This window comes from Arachis hypogaea, chromosome 17 (assembly GCF_003086295.3).
Source record: "Arachis hypogaea cultivar Tifrunner chromosome 17, arahy.Tifrunner.gnm2.J5K5, whole genome shotgun sequence".
NCBI classification, from domain to species: domain Eukaryota; kingdom Viridiplantae; phylum Streptophyta; class Magnoliopsida; order Fabales; family Fabaceae; genus Arachis; species Arachis hypogaea.
The window spans coordinates 90,885,418-90,902,691 of NC_092052.1; the positions used below are offsets into that span (position 1 = coordinate 90,885,418).

General features: G+C 36.5%; 1 protein-coding gene across 1 annotated transcript; it reads left to right on the top strand.

Moving 5' to 3' along the window:
- The first annotated feature begins 2,982 nt into the window (after positions 1-2,982).
- On the top strand, positions 2,983-5,126 carry LOC140180649 (uncharacterized). The gene is made up of 3 exons (XM_072221909.1): positions 2,983-3,708; positions 4,233-4,445; positions 4,758-5,126. Exons 1-3 carry the CDS (start codon positions 2,983-2,985, stop codon positions 5,124-5,126), a joined length of 1,308 nt encoding a protein of 435 aa, XP_072078010.1.
- The last annotated feature ends 12,148 nt before the right edge of the window (positions 5,127-17,274 follow it).

Sequence of the window (17,274 nt, forward strand, 5' to 3'; positions counted from 1 at the left end):
AATAGGATTCACCCTCCTTTTGCGTCTGTCACTACGCCCAGCACTCGCGAGTTTGAAGCTCGTCACAGTCATTCAATCCCTGAATCCTACTCGGAATACCACAGACAAGGTTTAGACTTTCCGGATTCTCATGAATGCCGCCATCAATCTAGCTTATACCACGGAGATTCTGATTAAGGAATCTAAGAGATATTCATTCAATCTGATGTGGAACGGAGGTGATTGTTAGACACACGTTCGTGGATTGAGAAAGGTGATGAGTGTCACTGATCATCACCTTCTCCATAGTTAGGCGCGAATGGATATCTTAGATAGGAACACGCATGTTTGAATGGAAAACAGAAATACTTGCATTAATTCATTGAGACACAGCAGAGCTCCTCACCCCCAACAATGGAGTTTAGAGACTCATGCCGTCAAAGAGTACAAAGTTCAGATCTGAAATGTCATGTGATACAAAATAAGTCTCTAAAAGTTGTTTAAATACTAAACTAGTAGCCTAGGTTTACAAAAAATGAGTAAACTATGATGGGTGGTGCAGAGATCCACTTCTGGGGCCCACTTGGTGTGTGCTGGGGTTGAGACTTGGATAATTCACGTGCATAAGGCTGTTTTGGGCGTTCAACGCCAGGTTTGGATCCATTTCTGGCGTTGAACTCCAACTTTTGATCCTTTTCTGGCGCTGGACGCCAGAATTGGGCAGAGAACTGGCGTTGAACGCCAGTTTACATCATCTATCCTTGAGCAAAGTATGGACTATTATATATTGCTGGAAAGCCCTGGATGTCTACTTTCCAACGCAATTGCAATGGCGCCATTTTGAGTTTTGTAACTCCAGAAAATTCACTTTGAGTGCAGGGAGGTCAGACTCCAACAGCATCAGAAGTCCTTTTTCAGCCTGAATCAGATTTTTGCTCAGCTCCCTCAATTTCAGCCAAAAAAATACCTGAAATTACAGAAAAACACACAACTCATAGTAAAGTCCAAAAATATGAATTTTTCCTAAAAACTAATGGAAATAAACTAAAAACTAACTAGAATATACTAAAAACTATATGAAATTAACCCCAAAAAGCGTATAAAATATCCGCTCATCAGAGACATAATTTATCATTAAATTTTGAAATTTTAGAATTTTGTCTTAGTTTGTTATGCGATTAAAGTTTGTTAGAAGATTTGTTTTAAATTTGATTTGTTTAGTAGTATATTTAGGAATTTTAAATTTAAAATCAAATCTGATCTAATCCATTAAGATCAAATCTGATTTAAATTTTAAAAATCTTATCTTATATTTTAGTTAGTTTGTTGGGGCCTATTTAAACACCTTTGGTGAGATCATTTGGAACAACTTTTGATGAATAAATTTCAGTTGCTTTTAAGCACGTTTTATTGTGTGAGAAGTGAGGTGAGTGATTCACTTCGCTTGTTGCATGGAAAAGATTGAGTGATTCAATTTTCGTCCCTCTGATCTAGGTTGTCAAGGACAGGTTCTTTGAAAGTCTAGTAGGAAAAATCCTTCCGGTGACCTAGGTTGCTAAGAACAGGTTTCTTAGAGGTCTAGTAGGAAAATCTTTATCTATCTTTATGTTTCCACTGTGTCATTTGGGGTGTGTTTCTCTATGCCAGTAAATTCCTTTTCTTGTTGCCATTCTTTTCTTGTCTCCCTTTATCTATCTTTTATGTCTCTGCTATGTCTTTGGGTATGCCCTTTACTGAATAATCCTTATCTATTGTGATAAAACTCTTAACTCTCAATTTTTTTATCATCTGGTATCAGTTACAGGTCGTAGGTAAATTCTTATTTATCTGCACGTTCCAGAATTTTTGTTTAGTCTCTTTATTTTTCTCTTCAATTTCTGCAAATTTACTTTAGAGTATAAAAAAAACCAAAATTTATCCCTTAAATTCTATTACTGTAATTTTTGTTTATTCAAGTTAACAAAAAAAATGTAAAAAAAACCTAAAAAAACGTAAAAAAATGAAAAAAAACTAAATTTAATTTTTCCCTTTGTTTTATCCTTTCAAATTTTCTTTGGGTTTCAATTAGGATTCAATTTTGCTAGTTTCTGTCATCTTAGTATCACTTCTTGTTTTTTTTCCTTTGTCATATACTTTAATTGTCTTCTTGTCAAGTTGAACGTCTCTATCATTCAGATTATCTTAGTTTGGTGTCTCAATTCCTCATCTTCCGAAGTGTAACTTGTTAAAGCAATCCGAGAGTGAAAAAAGACAAGAGTAGTGAGCACAACAGAGGGTAAAAGCCACGTATTGAGTGAAAACATGAGTGCCCTACTCCGAGTGATACACGTGAGAAGAGTATTGTGAGGTGTTTTCTTTCGCAGGTTAATTGATGGCTAACAATGAAGGAAACCCCGACCAGCAACTAACTTTTCGCATCGATGCACTTGCTAGCATCCTTACAAGGATTGAACAACGTCTTGATGACATGGATTCCCGAATCAATTCTTTTTCCCATGGTCGAAGAGCGCGGTCCTGAGAATCTGTTCATAATCATTCTATGGAGTCTGAGGAGGAGACTTCGCCCAGATCTCGACATCATGGACAAGGGAAAGATGTTGATAGTAACATCAATGCTATCAAAATGCACATCCCAGAAGTTAAAGGCAGAAGTGATTCTGAAGCTTACTTGGAATGGAAACGAAAGGTAGAGCTCCTATTTCAGTGTCACAACTACTCTGATGTGAAAAAGGTAAGACTAGCGGCTGTGGAATTCTCAGATTATGCCCTTGTCTAGTGAGCTGAGCTGGACAAAAAGACAAGACGGAATGGAAAACCACCAATTCAATCTTGGGAGAAGATGAAAAAGGTCATGCGACAATTGTTTGTCTTTTCTTACTACTACAGGGAGCTACATCAATGACTCCAACGGTTATACCAAGGTTCTAAATCCATGGATGAGTATCATAAGGAGATGGAGATGCTGCTAATCCAAGCAAACATTGAGGAGGATCTGAGGCTACTATGGCATATTTTTTGATTGAGCTGAATCGAGACATTGTAAATACTGTTGACCGTCACCCATTTGTGACTATGGAAGACTTGGTAAATCTAGCTATCAAGGTGGAAACACAGAAAAAGGTGAGAGGGTTTCGTACTTCTTCCAATCCTACTTCAAGGTGGGATTCTAGAGGTGCTAATTTCGGGGAGAAAACTGGATCTAAACCTACCGAATCGAAGGAGAAGCCTACAGAGCAGCACAGGAAGATGCACATGCCTAATTCCACTTCTAATCCTCCTGCACGGCATCATGATATTACCTGCTTTAAGTATTGCGGATTAGGACATTATGCTTCTGAGTGTCCAAATAAAAGGACCATGGTCATTAAAGCAAATGATATTTTCTTAGAATCTGATAACTCAGATGGGTATGAGGACATGCCACATGCGGATGATGCTACAAATAATGAAGATATAGTTGAGTATGCTGTTAGTGGCGAGGCCCTTGTTACTAGGCGGATCTTAAATGTACAAGCCAAGGACGATCGTCTAGAACAGCGAGAGAACATCTTTCATACAAAAGTTTTATTAGGAGGTAAGGTTGGACTCATGATCATTGATGCTGGAAGACATACAAACGTTTCTAGCTCTACTTTGATCACAAAATTGGGGTTGAAATGCACCAAACACCCTAACCCTTACAAACTGGAGTGGCTAAGTGATGTTGGTGAACTGAAGGTTATGAAGCAAGTCTGCAAATAGTTCTCTATTTGGAGATATAGTGATGAAGTACTTTGTGACGTGGTTCCCATGCAGGCTTGTCATCTACTCCTAGGCCGTCCATGGTAGTATGATCAGAGGGTGGTCCATGATGGTTTCACAAACTGATACTCCTTCACTTAAGATGGAAAGAAGATTACCCTTGCACCTTTGTCCCTTAAAGAAGTGTATCTGGAGCAATTGAGCAGGCGCAAATCCACTAAAGAGTCTTTAGGATGTGAGAAAATTGAAAAAATAAGAGGGTAACGAGAGGGCTCTAAGAGACAAAATGTGTGAGAAAAAGAGTCAGAGTCTGAGTAAAAAAGAGAGTTCTAAAAGAGAAAAAACCGTGGAGAGAGAGTGCTCACAAAATGTGTTTTTATGCAAAAGAGAGGGATCTGAAGCATGCTAGTTTAGGAAAAAAAGCATTGGTGTTAGTGCGATTTAGAGAGTCTTTACTTTCTACCATTGAAACTAACCATGAATTGCCTGGTGCTTTTATTTCACTCTTGCAGGAATTTGGAGATGACTTTTTGGATGAGATACCCCCAGGTTTACCTCTACTACAAGGCATTGAGCATCACATTGACTTTGTCCCCGGATTAAGCATTCCTAACCGGCCAACTTACCGGACTAATCCTGAGGAGACGAAGGAACTGCAACGGCAAGTCGAGGACCTTTTGGCTAAGGATTTTGTGAGAGAAAGCATGAGTCCTTGTGCTGTTCCGGTACTGTTGGTGCCTAAGAAGGATGGCTCATGGAGGATGTGTGTTGACTGCAGAGCTATAAATAAGATTACAGTAAAGTATCGCCATCCTATTTCTAGACTTGATGATATGCTTGATGAATTGCATAGTTATGTTATTTTTACTAAAATAGATTTAAGGAGTGGTTATCATCAAATACGAATGAAACTTGGTGATGAATGGAAAACAGCTTTCAAAATTAAATATGTTTTGTATGAGTGGTTAGTTATACCATTTGGTTTGACTAATGCATCTAGTACATTCATGAGATTAATGAATCATGTTTTGCAATAGTTTTTAGGTAAATTTGTGGTTGTTTATTTTGATGATATCCTTATCTACAGTAAATGTCTTGATGACCATATTTTGCATGTTCAATCTGTTTTAGAGGTACTTAGAAAGGAACAATTGTATGCTAATCTCCAAAAGTGCTCGTTCTGTCTGAGTAAAGTTGTATTCCTAGGTTTTGTGCTAAGTTCTACAGGGATTGAGGTAGATGATGAGAAAGTGAAGGCTATTAGAGAATGGTCCACACCTCAGAGTGTCTCTGATGTTAGAAGTTTTCATGGTCTTGTGGGTTTATATCAGAGCTTTGTTAAAGATTTTTCCACTATTGCTGCACCTTTAACTGAAATCATCAAGAAACATGTCAACCTTAAATAGGATCGAGAATAAGAACTTACCTTTAACACCTTGAAAGAATTATTGTGCTCTACTCCCATTCTTATTTTACCGGATTTTTCTAAAACTTTTGAAATAGAATGTGATGCTTTCGGAATTGGTATAGGTGCTGTTTTGATGCCAGAAAAGCGCGCAATCACCTATTTTAGTGAGAATTTGAATGGATCCCGTCTCAACTACTCAACTTATGATAAGGAGTTTTATGCCTTGGTGTGAGCTTTGGAAGTTTGGCAGCATTATTTGCTACCTAAGGAATTTATGGTGCATACTGACCATGAATCCCTCAAACACTTGAAGGGCCAAGGGAAGCTAAACAAGAGATATGAAAAATGAATAGAATTCCTTGAATTCTTTCCATACGTAGTTGCCTATAAGCAATGTAAAGAGAATGTAGTTGCTGATGCATTTTCTAGAAGGTATTCCTTAATCACAACACTTACTTCTAAGCTGTTAGGTTTTGAGTGTATGAAGTAATTGTATGTAACTGATTCTGCTTTTGCCTCTATCTATGCTGCATGTGAACATGGTGCACATAACAAATTCTATAAGCATGATGGTTTTCTTTTTCTGGGTAATAGGATTTGTGTACCTACTTGTTCTATTAGGGAGCTACTTGTTCTAGAATCACATAGTAGGGGTTTGATGGGTCATTTTGGTGTGCATAAGACTTTGGATGTTTTATCTTAGTATTTTTACTGGCCCCACATGCGTAAAGAGGTTAAAAATTTTTGTGCTAAATGCATTGCATGTAAACAAGCTAAATCCAAGTCATTACCACATAGTTTGTATACTCCTTTACCTGTTCCTGTGCATCCATGGGTTGATATTTCTATGGATTTTGTTCTTGGTTTGCCTAGAACTAGGAGAGGTCGAGATAGCATTTTTGTTGTGGTAAATAAATTTATTAAAATGGCTCATTTCATTACTTGCCATAAAACTGATGATGCCACAAATATTGCTGACCTATTCTTTAGAGAAGTTGTGCGCTTATATGGCGTTCCCCAAACTATTGTTTCTGATCGTGATGTCAAATTCTTAAGTCACTTTTGGAAAGTTTTGTGGAGTAAGTTGGGAATAAAATTGTTATACTCAACTACTTGTCACCTTCAAATTGATGGTCAAACTGAAGTGGTAAATAGGACATTGGGAACCTTGTTGTGTGCTGTTGTTGGTAAGAATTTGAAAACCTGGGAAGATTGTTTACCTTTTATTGAGTCTACTTATAACAGGACACTCCATTCTTCTACTAGTTTTTCACCCTTTGAACTTGTCTATGATTTTAATCCTGTAACTGTCTTGGATTTAATGCCTTTACCTTTGAGTGATCTTATTAGCTTAGATGGAGCAAGCAAGGCAGAGAAGGTTAAAGCAATACATGCAAAGGCTCGTGACCTAATTGAGAGAAAGAACAAATTCATAGATGAAAGGATTAACAAGAGCTGAAAGCATATAGTCTTCGAACCAGAAGATTAGGTTTCGGTACATTTGAGGAAGAAGAGATTTTCTACTCAGAGGAAGTCTAAACTTGATGCTAAAGGGGATGGCCCGTTCCAAGTTCTTGAGAAGATCAATGACAATGCTTACAAGATTGATCTACCAGGTGAGTATAATATCTCTACTACTTTCAATGTTTCTGATCTCTCTCCTTTTGATACGGACACTGATTCGAGGACAAATCTTTTTGAGGAAGGAGGGAATGATACATGCTCGGAAAGACAATTGGGGCATTCTAAGGCAAAAGGGCAGAATGGAAATTTCACACTTCCAAAGGGCCCCATCACTAGAGCATGTGGAAAGAAGCTCAAGGAGAGCTTTGGAAACTTAGCAGCGCTTATGCATATGGAGTTACATCAAATTCTAACCAAGGAAGAATGGGCAAGGCCCATTGGGCTAAGTCAGGACAGCAAGATGCCCAATAATGCTTTCCGAATTCAGTGGGAGACATAATTTATCATTAAATTTTGAAATTTTAGAATTTTGTCTTAGTTTGTTATGCGATTAAAGTTTGTTAGAAGATTTGTTTTAAATTTGATTTGTTTAGTAGTATTTTTAGGAATTTTAAATTTAAAATCAAATCTGATCTAATCCATTAAGATCAAATCTGATTTAAATTTTAAAAATCTTATCTTATATTTTAGTTAGTTTGTTGGGGGCCTATTTAAACACCTTTGGAGAGATCATTTGGAACAACTTTTGATGAATAAATTTCAGTTGCTTTTAAGCACGTTTTATTGTGTGAGAAGTGAGGTGAGTGATTCGCTTCGCTTGTTGCATGGAGAAGATTGAGTGATTCAATTTTCGTCCCTCTAATCTAGGTTGTCAAGGACAGGTTCTTTGAAGTTCTAGTAAGAAAAACCCTTCCAGTGACCTAGGTTGCTAAGAACAGGTTTCTTAGAGATCTAGTAGGAAAACCTTTATTTATCTTTATGTTTCCACTGTGTCTTTTGAGGTGTGTTTCTTTATGATAATAAATTCCTTTTCTTGTTGCCATTCTTTTCTTGTCCCCCTTTATCTATCTTTTATGTTTCCGCTGTGTCTTTGGGTATGTCCTTTACTGAATAATCCTTGTCTATTATGATAAAATCCCTAACTCCCAATTTTTTTCTTATCATCGCATCTCCAAGGAAAGCATATTTTAAAGAGAAGGGCGGGCTTTATTTCAAGCTTTGGTGGCCCCTATTTCTTTGAAGGAATGTATGATGCTTCCTTGGGTGGTGGGCACTCTTTAATCTCACCCACTTCAACTTTAACAGAGGACTCAAGTGACTCATTACGCTCTTCTTCTTCTAATGCCTCTTACACCAGAGGATCCATTATATCAAATTTCATGCAATCGTCATAATTATTAGGATGTTGCAGAGCTTTGAATATATTGAGCACAATTTGTTCATCATTTACCCTCAATGTTAATTCACCTTTTTGAACATCAATTGAGGCTCTTCCAGTTGTAAGGAAATGTCTCCCTAATATAATAGAGACTTTGGCATCTTCCTCCATATCTAATACAACAAAATCCACAGGAAAGATGAAAGTATACACCTTCATTAGTAAATTCTTCACAACACCTAATGGAAGTTTAAGAGAACGGTCTGCAAGTTGTAAAGAAATTCTGATGGATTTTACCTTTTTAATTTGTAGCTTGCGCATCAAGGATAATGGCATGAGATTGATGCTAGCTCCAAGGTCACACAAGGCTCTTTCAATAGTCACATCTCTAGTGGTACAAGGAATTACAAAGCTTCCAGGATCCTTTAATTTATCAGGGAGGTTCTTTTAAATTATGGCACTACACTCATTTGTAATCACCATGGTTTCATTCTCCCTCTAATTTCTCTTCTTGGAAATCAACTTCTTCATAAACTTTGCATACAAAGGCATTTGTTCAAGGACTTCAGCAAAAGGGATGTTTATTTGTAGCTTCTTGAAAACTTCCGGGAACATAGAAAATTAATGATCCTTTGCCTTTTTTTTGTAATTTTTGAGGGTATAAAATTCTTGGCTTGTATTCTGGCACTTGGATCTTTTCTTTTGGTACATCTTTAGATGCTTGAATTGGTTGCTGTTGAGTAGAAGGGGTCACGTGCTCCACTTGACTATTGGTGTCCCCTTGGGCTTCTTTCTCTTGCTTGGCAGTGTGAGCTTCTTCCTTGTCCTTTTTTCCCAACACCTTCTCACTTCTCAAACTAATGGCTTTTCACTCTTCCTTGGAATTTGGAATTGTGTCACTTGGGAATGTTTGAGTGGGTTTGGCTAATTGTTGAGCAATCTGACCCACTTGCACCTTTAAATTTCTAATTGAAGAACCTTGATTTTGGAAGTTGGCCCTTGTCTCCTCCATAAATGTGACTATGGCATTGGATAGTTTCTCTAAGGCAAGTTCAAACTTGGAAAGCTTTTGAAAGTCTTGAGATGATTGTGTGGAGGTAGTTGTTGATGGTGAGAATTGTTTTAAGAGTTGAGAGGGTGATTGTTGTATTGATGGGAGTTGAAGCTATTATGTTGAGGCTGGAAGTGATTTTGTTGATGGTTCTTGTTAAAATTATTGGGCCTTTGACTTGATTTTCCCACCCAAAATTTGGGTGATTTTTCTATCTAGGATTATAAGTCTTAGAGAAGGGATCATTTTGAGGTGGCCTTGAAGGATAATCCATATAATTCACTTGCTCCAAGAAAGATTGTTCATACTCTATGCCTTCACCTTGAGGTAGTCCAAAAGTCATACCATAGGAATTCTCTTGAGAACTCAATGCTAAAACTTGCATTCCTCCTAGGTGTTCAGTAATTGCATTGATTTGTTGGGACATGACTTTGTTCTGAGCCAAAATAGTATCCAAAGCATCTAATTCCATGACTCATTTCCTCATTGATCTTTCATTGGAATAAATGTATTGATTATTGGCTACCATTTCAATCAACTCCAGTGCTTCATCAGTGCTCTTCTTCATATGCAGAGATCCTCCAGTCAAATTATCTAATGAAACCTGTGACGCAGGGGTGATCCCATCATAGAATATCTAGAGTTGGACCTAGTCTGCAAACATGTCTGGAGGGCACTTCCTAAACATCTCTTTATTCCTCTCCCAAGCTTCATAGAGGAACTCTCCTTCGTGCTGTCTGAAGGTATAAATGTCTGTTCTGAGCTTAGTCAACCTCTGAGGCGGGAAGAACTTGTTTAAGAACTTAGTGACTAAGTCCTCCCACATGGCTATGCTTTCTTTGCACTGATTGTTTAGGCACTGCTTAGCCCGATCGCTCATAGCAAAAGGGAAAAGCAATAGTAGATAAACCTCAGGTGGGATGCCATTTGTCTTGACAGTGTCACATATTTGGAGAAAGTTAGAGATAAACAAATTAGGATCTTCCTACGGGGCTCTTGCTAAATTGACAATTTTATTGAACCAATGTGACAAGTTGAGGCTCTAGTTCAAAATTATTGGCATTGATAGTAGGTGTAACAATACTACTTCCACAATTCCCTGGATTGGGGGTAGTGAATGATCTAAGGGTCCTCCTAGGTGGAGGAGCATTAGCATTGTTGTTTGCATTCTCTACCATGTTTTGTTCATATTCTTCTTTAACTACTTCTTCAATCTCTTCTTCAACTCTTTAATCTCTAGCTTATTTTCTTTGTCACCAAAGAGTTCTTTCTATCTCAGGATCGTAGTGAAGATGCTCTTTATCTTTGTTGTTCTGCATAGACACAAAAACAACAAGAAAATCAAATTGGAACTCCCTTCACAATGATGAAGGAAATTCTTCGGGGAAAAAGTAAAACAAAAATATTAAATGAATAAAATCTAAAAAGGTCTAATCTAGGTAATCAATTGATTGGTAGTTTGTTAACCACAATTAATCTTCAGTAACAGTGTCAAAAACTTGATGCAGATTTTATAGCACAATACTACCGGCAAGTGCATCAGGTCATACCAAGTAATGAACACATGATGAGTGAGTATCGATCCCACGAGGATTAATGGTTTAAGCAAGCAATAGTTAACCGATTAATCTAGTCAGACAATCAAAATTAGGTTTTTTGAAAAGCTTGAACATAAACAGCAATGTAACAAAAGTAAACAATGAGTATTGAAAAGTAATATGATTAAAAGAGTTAAGGTTTTAGAGATGTTGAGACGTTCGAATCAATAATTTTCACTTTTCACCATGATTATGCAAAGATATTTCCATGGCAAATCATTAGTAATTAACTCCCAATCCCTTGGTAATTCAATTTCTCTTTAACCTAATTAATTGCTAATTCCTTAGTCAATTACTTAAAAAAAGAGTTAAGCACGTTCACTGATTCATAAGCCACATAATTCATAAGAATCTCCCTTGGTCGATTCAATGTCACTTATCAAGTCTAGTTTCAAAACTTAAGAGTTGTGAGAATTGGTTTTCAAGATCAATTCAATTAATCAACTTTTCTAATATGTTAAAAGAATTCAAGCTAGAGAAGAATTGTCTCCCAATATATTCAAATCCTTTAGGATAAAAAACGAAAACCATTTCTTAAAAAGATATCAATTCATTAATCAAAAGTGTAAAAAGCTAGAACACTAATCTATAGAATCAACAACGCTCCTAACCTTAACAAAGCAGAATTAGTTGCTCATGTTCTTTAGAGAAATTCTAAAATTATGAAAGGTAAAAAGTACCCAAGGAAAAGAAGCCGGCAGTGACTTCTCCCCTTATATATTAACCCTAAAAACAAGTTTCAAATTCAAACTTAAAACATAATCAAAACTAAAACACAATCAAATCTTCTTCATAAATGTTTTCTTCTCCGCAAAGATCTCCTCTCTTTCTGTTTGCCAATCCTTAATTAATGCTATCATTGGTGGGCCTTTGATTAATCACCCAAGTGCTAAAAAATTGGAGATAGAATGGCTATGTTTGAGGCCCTTGGAGAGTGTCCTCTGGTCTTACATTGCACGAAGACCATTCTTGATTCCAATTTCTCTCTGTCTCATCCATGTTGCACGTGAATAAACCCACGTTGTACATGGCCTTGAATGACTTCAATTGTAGCCTCTGTTTGGTCCACAACGTTCCACGTAGAAAATCCTACGTCCTACGTGAAAGTGCAATCATGCGTATGCATGCATCATGCATACGCATGACACCTCAAAACTCTTTTTGTCGTGCGTACGCATGGTGCATGCGTACGCATGATAGGCAATATATCTATATTTGTACGTATGCATGGATCTCTTTTATTCCTAACGTGGTACGCCTTGTTTTCCATGTTGCACGTCCATTGTCTTTTGTTTCTAGAGAGCTTTCTATTCAGTTTAGAGAGCATTCTGTTTGGTGATTTCTATCATCTTTCTTCTTTGTTTCTTGCTATTTTCCTTCCAAAGTTTCCTGTAATCAATGAATTCAACTAAATCATAGTAATGCTCATTTCAACCATGAAATCATTGCTTATTCAACAAGAATTCTTAGTAAATCAAATGAAATCATGAAGAAAAATTACTAAAGATGCGGATGTATCAATCTAATTTAGCAATTTAACCCAACGTATGATGTCAATCTCAATTAATCCCCAAAAACAGCGCTAAAAACTTGATGAGCGAAAACTAACGCTCACGGATACTGAAAAATGTACCGGATCATTCAAGTAATACCACTGTGAATGGATATCGTTCCCACGAGGATTAAAAGAGTGAGAACCAAATAATGAATTCAACTACTAATTAGATCAATAGAACTTGGAATTAATGAATGTTGGAACTTGTTGGAAACTTAAAGAGTGAATGCTTCAGATAGTGCTTGTTAAGTTTGAAGAAATTAATGATGATGGATGTCTAGGGTTTCAGAGATGTTCATGTTTTCGGGAGAATTAAACCTTGTTAACCTAATTCCAAAGCTTGCAAATCTCTTGTCACAACGAATCTAAAGTAATCGATTTTTGATGCCTCAGCTCCTCAGTTTTTCTTTAATGAACTAACTGCCAATGTCTTGATCAATCGATTAATCAAAGAGGTTAAGTTCAAAACTCCGATTCAATTTCTCAATGAGAGAACACAATTTTCGAGAATTATTCTAATCTGAATTATATGACACGTATTCAAAACTAGGGTAATAAAAAATCATGTATTGTGTCGCACACTTAGAAAATCACTACGTCTAGTTGAGTCAAAAAGTTATGTGAAAGTTTTCAAGCATGATTTGAAAATTAATTATGTCATATCAGTAAACAAATCCAAAATGGGATTAGCACACATATCGATGCTACAAATCGTTTAGTGATGAGGAACGAAATTCTCAATCATAAATAGATTAATGCTAAGCTTTAAAATGTAAGAAGACTTAGATTAATTAACCATTGAAACATGAGCAGAGCTCCTAACCCTTTGACAACTGTTTAATGATTCATGGAAAATTGAAAAACAAAACAAAAGAAAGGAAGAGGAAGACTGTAACGGCCTAGCCTCGAAGAAACGGCGCTTTTTCCGGATCAAACGGAATTTTTATGGAATTTTTAGGAATTTTAGTGCATATAAGCACCTCCACTGCACAGGTGCTGCGTCATCAAGCTGCTGAGTCAGCAGCTTAACTGCACCAGACACCTCTCCTAATCTATGCAGGCACGTCACAAAAAGTTACATTTTTGAGCCACCTCGAGCCAGAATTTCGAAATTCTGATTTCCGTGGTTAGTCTCATTGTGACGAGCCAGTCTCGAATTTTGAGATAAAAATTATATTAATATAATATTCATATATTATTATTTTATTCGAAATATTATATTATTATTTCTTCTACTATGGTTAATGTTGATCTATGTTTAGTAATATAATAACTGAGGTAGAAATTTACCGGTAATGGATAATACCAGCATTCTTAGATGAACTTAGCAATGCTAATGCTTCATCATATATCTCTTATTCTCATGATTATCATGTTACTAGTATCATTTATACTAGTAAAGCTCATGCTTATCCTTTAGTTGTGTAATCTGATGTATCTAGTTTTAGTAATTATCTCCAGAATAATATTTTATTATTAAACTCTGATGAGTCAGCACCCAGTGACACGTGACTCTCCCAGAGTTAGCTACCACATGTTTCCTTTCTTTCTCTCCAAGCCAAGCTTTCTTAAGGAAAAAGTAAGAAACACTTGTATTCTAATACATCTAGCTTTAGTAATTATCCTTTCTTGAGATATTTTTACACCAAACTTTAGGATAATGCTTATCCTAACCCACGGTATCCTAGGCATCATCATTACTATCATTTTTCTTCCTAAACAAGCTAGAATTCCATGAGAGAAAACCAAGAGAACTTCCATGAACACCTGAGCTTCAACCTCCGTTCTTTCTCAAACTAAAACCCCTATCAAAAATCTAATCCGACCAAAATGTTCATCTCTTCCTCCTCTTCATTTCTATGACAATTTTTAAGCAGTAAATCAAGGTATGATGGCTGCTCCTCCTCCTTGAAGTTTCAGCCATGGTGGAAACTCAAGCTAATGGTGTTTTCTTCATATTTTCTCTTTGGATCTCTTGTTCAACCACCATAGGCTCTAAGTAAATGTGATTTCTAGCTACTTTAAGGTGAGAATAACCTTCTTTTCATCATCATGAAGCTTCATCCTTCATGGTTCATATGGTTCTAAAGTTGTTTTTAATGTTAAAATAGGCGTAAAAGTGCTTTTGGAAGCTTGTTTTTGGCTCAACTTTTGGCAGCAGCAAAGGAGGTAAGGTTTGGTAAATTAATCAATGATTGGCTGTGTTCTTGAAGTGTTAAATCAGATCTTGTTGCTTGAGGCTTGATTTTGAGTGTTTGTGTGATGGTTTGATCATGAGATCTTATTGTTTAATACTTAAAAATCATATTTTTAATGGTTCTGAAGTTGTTGTTGTTGCTGCTGGAAAACGTGCCTTTCCAGCCATGAAATTCATCATATTCGATGTGTTTTTGATGTGTATTTGATGACTGAAACGTTGCTCTTTGGTTTGGTCAAAATCAGGTAAAAATCGGTTACTGAAAAGTTTGAAAAATTGGTTGAAAATCAAGCTGAAATTTTATGAACTTTTGAAAAAATGTTTTTGGTCTTTGAAGGACAAGAAAATGTTGGTTTTGATGATTTTGGGGTCAAATTATAATTATTAGAAAGTTTGGGGTTGAAAGTTAATTAATAGAAAGTTGAGGGACCAAAGTGCAAATATTAAAGTTAAGGGGTCAAAATGTAATTTCAAAAAGTTCAGGGGTCAAAATGCAATTTTTGAAAGTTGAATAAAATATTATTATTTTAATATTAAAATATTAAAAGTATTATTTTATTAATAATATTATTTTATTAATAATAATAAAATATTGACAAAAAGGCAGTTTTCTCTAAAAGCTTTAGGAAAGCAGTTTTGAGTCTAGAATTTTCTAATTCTCTTTATTAAATACCTAAGGAAAGATATAAGAAAGGGTATAGAAGTATGTAAAGTAATGAAACAAGATTTAGAAGCTTGTAATCATATTAGAAAGAGAGGGAGTTAAAAGCTAAATAGTAGTGTGCTGTTGTAATGTTGTGATGTATACAGAGAATTATGAAATGAGAACACTGAGATGTTGTGATGCTTGATTTATGATTGTGGAAAGATGATAAAGAAGACAACAAGTGCAGAATCAAAAGTCAAAGAGAAGAGAGGAAAAGAGGATAAAGATAAAGAGTTAAGTCTTATGGCATGATATTCTATTGTATGTTTATCTGCTGCTTTTCTGTTAGCCCTAGAGGTCCTGTAGGCCGAAGTTCACCTGCAGAGCATCGTTATTCCTGTAGGCCAAAGTTCACCTACAGTGAATATCAATTGTGTATCTCAGGGTGTTGCTCCTGTAGGCCGAAGTTCACCTACAGAGAGTTGTGATACCTGTAAGCCGATGTTCACTTACAGGGGCGCCATTTCTGCAAGCCAAAGTTCACTTACAGAGGTGCCATTTCTATAGGCCGAAGTTCACCTACAGAAAGTTGTTGTGTTGTGATTGAACTATTCCTGTAAGCCGAAGTTCACTTACAGGAGTGCTATTTCTGTAGGCCAAAGTTCACCTACAAAGATAAAACCATATCTAGGACTGGTTCCTAGGTAATGTCGGGCTGCAGGGTGTAAACCGACATGTGAGCTCATGGCGTGCATAGGACAGACATGCATCATACTTGGTTGTGCATTTTCTCTGTTATGATTGTTGTATGAATGTGTGATTTCTTTGTTTGTATTCTATTCTTTGTGTCTGTGTTTTATTTTCTTGTATTCTTTGTTGTGTTCTGCTTTCTGATTTCTTAATTTCTTTATTTATCTGTATCTCCTATTTACTGCTTCTCTGTATTCTACTATTTGTCTGCTAAGCAACATAGATTTAATGAACTTAACTAATAACCCCGGCCTTACTAAGAACTCCCAAGTTCTTACCCCTTCTCTCTCCCTTCTCCCTTCAGATGGAAGCTTGAGTACCCTTCCGTAGTTCGCTGATGACGTTCCACCTGACTTGAGTTTTGAAGACCTAGAATGTACTTTTCCTCACATTAGTAGTTTAGAGGGACTAGGTGAGTGAAGAATCTAGGCTTGCCTGGGCGCCAGCTTATGGACTCCTTGAACAGGTCAGGGCCTGGGATGTTGTATGTATATATATATGTATAAGGTTATTATCTAGCTATATCTAGGGGTGTTCTAACTAAAGATCTATGATCTAATAAAGGCTGGATGACTGAATGATATCAGTTGTTTGAGATGTATGAATTTATATAAATGTGTGTTTACTTTTGTCTGCTTATCTTGTTGTTACTTATGATATCATCTATGTATTTTCATGCCTGACAACTTAAATGGTTTGAAAAAAAAAAATTACCCGCAAAATAACAACACTTCAACAACGAATCAGGCTCATATGATAAATAATAGATAATAATTAGAAAGACAAATTAGTAGCACTCAGTTTCCGGTATGATCTAGACATACTGAAAATTGGGTCGTTACAAAGAGAGACATGTGAGGGATCCGAAGATCCTTCCCCCCCACTACTGTCCTTCTCTGTGAGCAATCTCACTTATTTAGTCATAGATTTTCTAATAATTCAAATTCGAAAACTAAATCTTTATCTTATCTTTTAGGAATATTAAGATAACTAATAACAGTAATTCAAATTCTAATCAAAACTAAATCAAATCCTATCTTATAGAATCTTTCATAATCTTAACCAAAATCAGAATGAGCTTCAATTGGTGTGTAAATGCATTGTGGGCATGTCAAATTGAAGTCTGGGCCTTGGAAAATCATCACTAGAGTGTAATTGGGCTTTTCTGGGCGTGGCACGTAGCTTCTGGGCATGGCATGTAGCATCTCCCGGCACTATTTTCTGCACTGGAAAGGTGAGGGTCGTTCGCAGCCCAAACTGAATGTCCACTATAGACATAGGCATATCATTTTGAAGCTCTGGATGTTAGCTTTCTAACACCATCAGAACCGCCTCATTTGGACCTCCCTATCTCTTGTTATGATCATTTGAGTATGAAGAGGTTAGGATTGACAACATTGAAAATTGGCTCCTTCGGGTTGATTTTCTTCCCAGGGATGGCACGCTTTCCTTCATGCATGGCACGCTCTGTTTGTCTTGGATAGGGCGGGGAACGCCCTTGCATTGC

Coding starts and splice junctions, on each gene's coding strand:
- LOC140180649 (XM_072221909.1), top strand. CDS start 2,983: ATGGCATATTTTTTGATTGAGCTGAATCGAGACATTGTAAATACTGTT. Junction 3,709..4,232: donor AACTGAAGGTTATGAAGCAA/GTCTGCAAATAG, acceptor TCACTCTTGCAG/GAATTTGGAGATGACTTTTT. Junction 4,446..4,757: donor TGAGTCCTTGTGCTGTTCCG/GTACTGTTGGTG, acceptor GTTTTGCAATAG/TTTTTAGGTAAATTTGTGGT.